Source organism: Gymnodraco acuticeps, unplaced genomic scaffold (genome assembly GCF_902827175.1).
Source record: "Gymnodraco acuticeps unplaced genomic scaffold, fGymAcu1.1, whole genome shotgun sequence".
In the NCBI taxonomy this organism is placed as follows: Eukaryota; Metazoa; Chordata; class Actinopteri; order Perciformes; family Bathydraconidae; genus Gymnodraco; species Gymnodraco acuticeps.
Window position 1 is genome coordinate 44,140 of NW_022991068.1, and position 8,884 is coordinate 53,023.

The 8,884-nt window shown below is 41.2% G+C and overlaps 1 protein-coding gene across 2 annotated transcripts in view; it reads left to right on the plus strand.

Annotated features, from left to right (window-relative positions):
• The window catches only part of LOC117560019 (PHD finger protein 14-like), a gene marked incomplete at its 5' end in the record, with an annotated part of 48,078 nt that extends 44,066 nt beyond the window's left edge, over positions 1–4,012 (plus strand). The window contains 2 exon segments of one of the 2 annotated variants that reach the window (XR_004571102.1): positions 116–612; positions 1,259–4,012. Coding sequence is in view for 1 of the 2 variants with exons in the window: in XM_034236767.1 (XP_034092658.1) it covers positions 116–122 (7 nt within the window). 2 annotated transcript variants of the gene reach the window in all.
• Positions 4,013–8,884: the final 4,872 nt, after the last annotated feature.

Genomic DNA, 8,884 nt, shown 5'->3' on the forward strand with positions numbered 1-8,884 from the left:
ATGGTACTATGTCCAAGATGAGAGCAGGAAGTAGATGAGAGGAAGGCTGGACGCCTGTGTGATGTTTGGGGGGTGAGGATGCTGCCCTGACTCTTTCTATCTTTGCATTGCACAGGTTGTGAGAGCCGGGGCAGATCCTCCCCTCCCATTGGCTTAGAGACAGAGAGAGGGACACAAAATGAGTCACGAGACGTCACCAAACATCGCCCGACACCAAACATCGCCGTAAAAGATTCCAAACATCGCCCAACGAACACTGAACGCACCGCGGGAGGTCCTGAGACCGCTGGACTCTTAACGAGGAACTTTTTGTCAACAGATGTACTCGAGTTACTGCATCTCAAACGTGTTTGACCAATTTAGAAATGAGTCATGTATGTATTAAACCACAAGTAACCAACGCTAGTTAGAGTAGAGTTAGACAAAAACAATGGACTAAAGGGACAGATGATGGATGCAACTACTAGAAACCGCCTTTGAGTGTTTTTGTCAACACATGTAGCTCAAGTTGTTTTCATCTCAAACGTTTTTGACCAATTTAGAAATGAGTCATGTATGTATGTAGTAAACCACAAATAACCAACGTTAGTTTGGGTAGAATTAGACAAAAAGGTCAAATGATGGATGCAACAGTTTGAAAGAGAGTCCTGGTGTCTGTACTTTTTTCATGTGATGTGTTTACGTAAGAAATAGCATGTTAGACGGTGAGGGACCCATCAGCTATGGAGTGAAATCACTAAGATGATTAGTATACCCTGAAAGAGTCATAGAGACCACTGAGGATGCACCGGAGAAGCAGCTTTCTAATGTGACGTTTGAGGGGTATAGGTTTGTCCAATGTTTCTCCTTTGCTAGAAACTGAATGAAGGACTTGAAGCTTGAGAAAGGTCAGAAACACACCGCCCAACGAACACTGAAGGTGGAGGTCCTGAAACCGCTGGACTCTTAACGAGGAACCGTCTTTTTGTCAACAGATGTAGCTCGAGTTACTGCATCTCAAACGTTATTAAGACATGAGTCATGTATGTATGTATTAGACCACAAGTAACCAACGCTAGTTAGGGTAGAATTACACAAAAACAATGGACTAAAGGGACAGATGATGGATGCAACTACTAGAAACCGACTTTGAGTGTTGTTGTCAACAGATGTAGCTCAAGTTGTTTTCATCTCAAACGTTTGACCAATTTAGAAGTGAGTCATGTATGTAGTAAACCACAAATAACCAACGTTAGTTAGGGTATAATTAGACAAAAAGGTCAAAAGATGGATGCAACAGTCCCAAAACGACTTTGTAAGAGTGTCTTTACTTTTTTCATGTGATGTGTTTACATTAGGAATAGCATGTTAGACGATGAGGGACCCATTTGCTTTGGAGTGGAAATCACTAAGCTGATTATTAGAGCCATAAAGACCACTGAGGAAGCACCGATTTCCACCAAGAAGCAGCTTTCTAATGTCACGTTTGAGGGGTATAGGTTTGTCCAATGTTTCTCCGTTGCTAGAAACTGAATGAAGGACTTGAAGCTTGAGAAAGGTCAGAAACATACCGCCCAACGAACACTGAACGCACCGGGAGGTCCTGAAACCACTGGACTCTTAACGAGGAACCTCCTTTTGAGTTGTTTTGTCAACAAGTCGAGTTGTCTGCATCTCAAACGTTATTTGACCAATTTAGAAATGAGTTATGTATGTATGTATTAAACCACACATAACCAACGCTAGTTATGGTAGAATTAGACACAATGGACTAAAAGGTCAAATGATGGATGCAACTGTCCGAAACGACTTTGTGAGAGAGTCCTGGTGTCTTTACTTTATATCGTGATGTGTTTACATTAGAAATAGCATGTTAGACGGTGAGGGACTCATTTGCTTTGGAGTGGAAATCACTAAGATGATTAGCAATGAAAGAGCCATGAAGACCACTAAGGAAGCAGCTTTCTACCAAGAAACAGCTTTCTAATGTGACGTTTGAGGGGTTTAGGTTTGTCCAATGTTTCTCCGTTGCTAGAAACTGAATGGAGGACTTGAAGCCTGTAAAACGTGCTGCTAAAACGTGCTCTCTAACCTATGGAGCCTTGAAGACCACTGAAGGTGAACGAGAAGAATCAGCTTTCTTGAACAAGCTCAGATCCCCCTAAAGTATTGTGTTAAATGCGACATCTAAAAGTAGTGAGTTCCTCCAACGTCTCTCCATTGCTAGAAACTGAGTTGAAGACTTTTAGCTTGACAAGCGTCAGACTCGTAGCTGATTTATCGTCTTCTGATAACGCCTCTCTAAGCCTAATGAGCCTTGAAGATCACTGAAGATGAACCGTTATCCACGAAGAGCAGCTTTCTAAAAAAAACCTGCATAATTCCCCTTTTTCAGGAGCCTTAAGATTGTGTTGAACTCGATGTTTGACGGTTTGCAGTTCGCCAACGTTTCACCATTACTGGAAATTGATCTTTAGCTGTCAGAATTGTCCAGATACAAAACGTGCTCTCTGTGTCTAATGAGCCTTGAAAACCACTGAAGAAGAACCGTTTTCCACGAAGAAGCAGTTTTCTAAAAAGCTAAAACTCCCTTTTTACAAGATCTTAAAGATTGTGTTGAAATCTGATGTTTGGCGGGTTATAAGTTCGTCTAAAGTCTCTCCATTTCTAGAAACTGGTAGAAGAACTTTTAGTTTGGAAAGACATCCTGAAGCATTGCTTTTTTATTGTCGTCTGACATGTATTTTAATTACTTTAAATCAACTTTTTTTAATGGCTGGGTTTTCTGCACTCTTAACCTCTCCATCAGAACCAATCACTATTGACTGATCTGCCATCCAATCATTTCAGTGTCAATTGGGTTAATTAGAAACACTCGAACAAAAAGCTCGACCAGATTTGATTGTTGTGTTTGTGTTTTAAGGACAAGGAAAGTGTTTGTGTATAGAACAGCCAACTCAGTAAATGAATGCTACCGTTTAGCATCTGTAGTTTAGTTAGAGGTAATAGTTCTTAGATTTTAGAAGTCTTTCTCTGTTTAGTGGTGACAGCTAAACTGAAAGGTCGTCATAAGGAAGTCCAGTTCTGTCTGAGCTTTTAAACCAGTTCTGTCTCTTGAGCTTTTAAACCAGTTCTGTTCCTGAGCTTTTAAACCAGTTCTGTCTCTGAGCTTTCAGACCAGTTCTGTCTCTTGAGCTTTTAAACCAGTTCTGTTCCTGAGCTTTTAAACCAGTTCTGTCTCTGAGCTTTCAGACCAGTTCTGTTCCTGAGCTTTCAGACCAGTTCTGTTCCTGAGCTTTTAAACCAGTTCTGTCTCTTGAGCTTTTAGACCAGTTCTGTTCCTGAGCTTTCAGACCAGTTCTGTTCCTGAGCTTTTAGACCAGTTCTGTCTCTTGAGCTTTCAGACCAGTTCTGTTCCTGAGCTTTTAAACCAGTTCTGTCGCTGAGCTTTCAGACCAGTTCTGTTCCTGAGCTTTTAAACCAGTTCTGTCTCTGAGCTTTCAGACCAGTTCTGTTCCTGAGCTTTTAAACCAGTTCTGTCGCTGAGCTTTCAGACCAGTTCTGTTCCTGAGCTTTTAAACCAGTTCTGTCTCTTGAGCTTTTAAACCAGTTCTGTCTCTTGAGCTTTTAGACCAGTTCTGTCTCTGAGCTTTTAGACCAGTTCTGTCTCTGAGCTTTCAGACCAGTGTTGTTCCTGAGCTTTTAGACCAGTTCTGTTTCTGAGCTTTCAGACCAGTTCTGTCTCTTGAGCTTTTAGACCAGTTCTGTCTCCGAGCTTTCAGACCAGTTCTGTTTCGGTCCGGACTCCAGAGAAACTCCCTCCTCATGCATGGCTGTATCTATTTAACCTGTACAGTAAATTACATGTGTCCAAATGTAGAGTCTGAATGCCAGGTAGTGACGTTGTGTGTACAGTATTTATTGAAGAGGCCATGTACTTTTTCGTGCCTACAAACGTGATTTATATCTCATGGTGTTGAGTTGAACTCTGATTTTTTTTAATGCATTATTAAATGTTCTTTTAATTGCCAAACTTGTGTTCACACGGTTCACACCCATGATTCAAAGGGAATGTTTCTGATTATAGACCGGTGCAGGGATGAGTACAACTCTTAAAGGGTCCACTACAGAAATACGTCATGAAATGAAACATGAGAATTACGATACTGTACAAACTAAACCAGTATCAAACTGATAAACACAAATATCGTTAACAAATGATATATAAACTAATTATTTACCTAATTACACATCTGGAAAGTTTACACTTATTTAGTCCCACCCTTTCTCCCAAAAACTCAATTATTAACTTTTTGTTTTCTTTGAACAAAATGTACGTCTATATAAAATATGCATTTACAATTATAAGAAGATGATATCATTATTACTACAATATATATATATTATTTTAAGTTGTATGTCATATAAGACAAATATAAACGACTCTTTTTACATCCACCATCCAAAATTAGGGCTGTCAAACGATTACAATTTTTAATCAGATTAATCACAGTTTAAAAATGCATTAATCATGATTAATCACCATTCGAACTATTTTCCAAAATATGCCATTTATTTATGTATATTGTTGGGAATGGAAAGATAAATGAAAGAAGGCGGATATATCCATTTAACATACAGTATCTATGTTTATTATAACATTTTCTGCGTGTCAAAAATGAAAGACAACCCACACACCTATCGATCATCAAACCGTGGGGTCTTAATTCATTACGTGTTGATTTCTATCAACGGGGGAGTACTTCAGGAAAGTCGACAGAGGGGGGGGCGGCTAGTGGAGTACTTCAGGAAAGTCGACAGAGGGGGGCGGCGGCTAGTGGAGTACTTCGTGACCACAGACTGTGAACCTTGTGATCAGCTGTTTCAGCGCAGTTCTCCAGTGAAGGGGGGGGGGGGTGGTCTCCCTCCGCAGCCGGTTGGCGTAGTTTTGGCACAATTCCGTTGTACAGACCGACGTTAACAGCAGCCCTGTCTGTGCACACGGAGACCGACTCTGTCGTCCGGTGATCTAACCGCCTTCTGGAAAAGCTTCACAAGTACAACACCACGCCGTTATCAAAGATGTTCTATTGAGAAGACGATCACTACGTGACAAAAGTTTTCAAAACCGTGGCTACTGAAATCAATCTGACTAACTGCTGTCTGTGCAATTTACTCCGCGCGAGTTGGCAGACTTTATTTTGCTTCCTTTAACATCATTTTTCATGGTGGGGCTAAGCCATTTCTTGGTATGGGTGTAGCCTACCCCAGCCACACCCTGGCGCTGCCACTGGTGGCACGTATGGGGCGGGCCATTCTGCACATGCGTTAAATGCGTTAAATATTTTAACGCAATTAATTCAAAAAATTAATTACCCGCCGTTAACGCGATAATTTTGACAGCATTATCCAAAATACATTTATTATTATTAAAAAAAAAAAAAGCATTCCAAAATAAAATAAAAAAATACATAAAAGAGATATCAAGAAAAGATAAAATAACAAACCGTGTGTGTGTGTGTGTGTGTGTGTGTGTGTGTGTGTGTGTGTGTGTGTGTGTGTGTGTGTGTGTGTTGTGTGTGTGTGTGTGTGTGTGTGTGTGTGTGTGTGTGTGTGTGTGTGTGTGTGTGTGTGTGTGTGTGTGTGTGTGTGTGTGTGTGTGTGTGTGTGTGTGGTGTGTGTGTGTGTGTGTGTGTGTGTGTGTGTGTGTGTGTGGGGCTCTGGCCTGCAGCTCTCAGAATTAAGTGCATCTTTAATAAACTCTTGACTTTCCCCCCTTATTGCCTCGGTGATAAATGAGTGTCAGCGAGCTAATTGATTGTTGTAAAGGTGCGTTTAATGCCCTCCGTCAGCTGTGATTTATCACCTGGGAAATGGCCTTCTTGTTGACACAATGCAGACATTATCCTGAATAGATACAAATCTACTGGAGTCTGTTTTACAGGTTTCATCAGAGGCTCAGCAGCTTCAGTGCAGAAAGGCAATGAAATGATTCTGACCTGAGCTCCTCCAACAACGCAACATATATAATAAAGTACAAAATACAAATAAAACATAGTGCAAGAAGTCTATAAACATGTCAATAGAATATGATATGTACAAGAACAGAATATGAAATTAAATAATGTACATTAAGACCAAATTAAATACGGTTTATTGCGGTGATAAGTATTTAGAGGACAAACAGATGAATGTTTATCGAGGCGCTTCACAGAGCTCTTTAGGGTTGATGGCAGCAGTTGGTTAGTACACAGTATTTATTATTGATGATATCTTGACTTTTACATTTAGCCTTCTTCTTGCCGAAGCACTCAGACGTTTCTCACTTCTGACTCGAGACGATGTGAATCTGTCCACCAACAGACAATCAGGGAAGCTGTCTTGATCATTTAAACACAAGTACATCATATCACAGTTGACCCAAACTCAAGATCTTTAGATCAAATATTGAAAGAAAACAAGGCTGTTTGAAAAGAACACAAGGGTTTGATAAATGCTCTCACAGATAAGCATACAAATATATAAAACATGAATACAAGGAGCACGATGAGATGGATCAAACGATGTGTATCGCCTCAGCAGAGCTAACAAAATCATAAAGGACAGCTCTCACCCAGGTCACAGACTGTTCTCTCTCCTGCCTTCTGGGAGGAGAGAGAGGAGCTTCAAGTCACGGACAAACAGACTCAAAAACAGTTTCTACCCCCGGGCCGTCAGGCTGCTCAACCACCACACATGATGCAGTAACCGTAACCATTCACACACACACACACTTTAAATGCACTTGATATACTATTTTTTATATCAATATTTGTAACTATTTATTCCCCCGTATGATTGTATGTTGTCTGTCCTATTGCCGTGTTTTTTAGTGTTATGTATTTGTTTGTATTTTTTGCACACCGGGACAGAGTTGCACTCTGAATCTCGTTATACTCTGTGTGTAATGACAATAAAAGGCTTTAACTTTAACTTTAACTAGACACAAAAAGTCCCAAAACAGTCATCATTTATGAACCATTACTCATGGGTTTTGTCTTTTCTTATAAACTCTGTGTTCAGGACATCGTTGGATCCTAATGACTTAATAGGCGCTTTCACACCAAGTACTTTGCCGTACTTAGTCGCAGATCGCGTTCATAAGTTCCTGAGGGAAGATTAGGCAAATGAAGCCGCTGGCGTCACTTCTTCTTCTTCTGCTTTGGGTTTACTGGCAGGCCGCAAACCATAGGCGGCGTGTGAGGCTCAGGTTTGGGAAGGCTCAATACTTTTTTTTTAACTGACGCTGCCCGCCTCCGGCGTCTATAGAAAAGAGATCAACTCTCAGTGAAAGCACCGCCTGCTGACCGATCAGAGCTCAGTGTGCGGAGTTTAAATCTATCAAGTCATATTACAGGAAAAAGGAAATACAGTTTAAACTGCCGCATGCAGAGAAGACGCCGACGTGTCGCACTTATCATTCATATCACACTGACATCACATCATCAATCAGATCATCGATCATATAATATCATAATGTATCATATATCTCCTGATCTGAGTCAGCTGAGTCGTATCTGGCCGTGCAACACTCACAGCGTCACAGACTGGATGCAGAAGTATTATTTTAAGCAACACATTAAGTTGAGGAAACACTCGAGTCAAATGTAATGAAAGTCAGACGGTGTCTTAGACGGGCAGTGATATCATAAACCTGTTAATGTACGCATTCAAACACTTTAGTTTATTTATTTTTTAACCAGTTCTGTATTCTCCTTGCAGCAACTCTGTGGCTTGTATCCTGGATTATATGTTTAAATCATGGATGTTTAAAGCTCACATTTGTCTATTAGTTTACTTTTCATTAATGAAGTATGATGTTGCGCTGTCAGTACACTTGTCCCTGTTTGTGATTGGTCAAATGTAGCTAACCCCGCCCCTTTCACATGAACGCGTTCTCAGCTGGAGAGAGAAACCCTGGCTTGATTTACCGAGTTGATAACCAGCGTCGTAGGACCGCTTAGCGAGATCTCGTTTGTTAGGGTTAGTGAAGATAACTCAAACATATCCAGGGTCTGTTGAACTGGCTTCCTAGTATGCCTACAGGGCACCGGTGGCTGCATAGCAGCGCTAATGTCAAAGACATTAAACATTATATTTTTATTTTACCAGGATGCAGTCACACACATATTAGGGAAGGCTTAGCCTTCCCTAGCCTACAGCACCCGCCACCCTGCCGCAAACAACTTCACGGCGTATACTGCCACCCGAAGTCCCCGGAGTTGGGGAAGGCTTCAGTAGAAGCTGCTGGGACTCCCAGCAGCTTCTACTGAAGCCTTCCGAGTAAATCTCCAGAACGCCGACACCTCCTCATCTCCACCGCTCCCATGTTTTCTTTTGTGTTGCCATAAGTTAGTCTCTCTGCGTTGGTGGGCGAATGCTAATGCCAGTAAATAAAATGGCGGCTTCACAGAACATTGTGGGAGTTTTACGGGGCGTGGTTTGCAATCCGCCCAGCCAATCAGACATAGGAACCTTTTTCTCCCACGAAAGTACCTGCTCTCTAGCAGGGACGGATAGTTCTAGTTTTTTACTGTGAACGCTATCGGAACTATACTGTGAAAAGTACTCCGGTGTGAAAGCGCCTATAGACTTTGTATACTGCAGGGTAGCTGGTGGATTTACTCCAGGTGGAACTAAAGTCTGATTCAACACTTGATTAGATTTACCATCATTCATCCACATCTGTGAAGTAACTAAAGGTATTCAATACATGCAGTGGAGGAAAAGTACACCATTTACCTCTGAACTGTAGTGGAGTAGAAGTACAAAGTAACATAACATTGAAATACTCAAGTAAAGTACAAGTACCTCTAAAATGTACTTGAGTAAATCTACTTAGTTACTTACACCTCTGCCCCTGTGA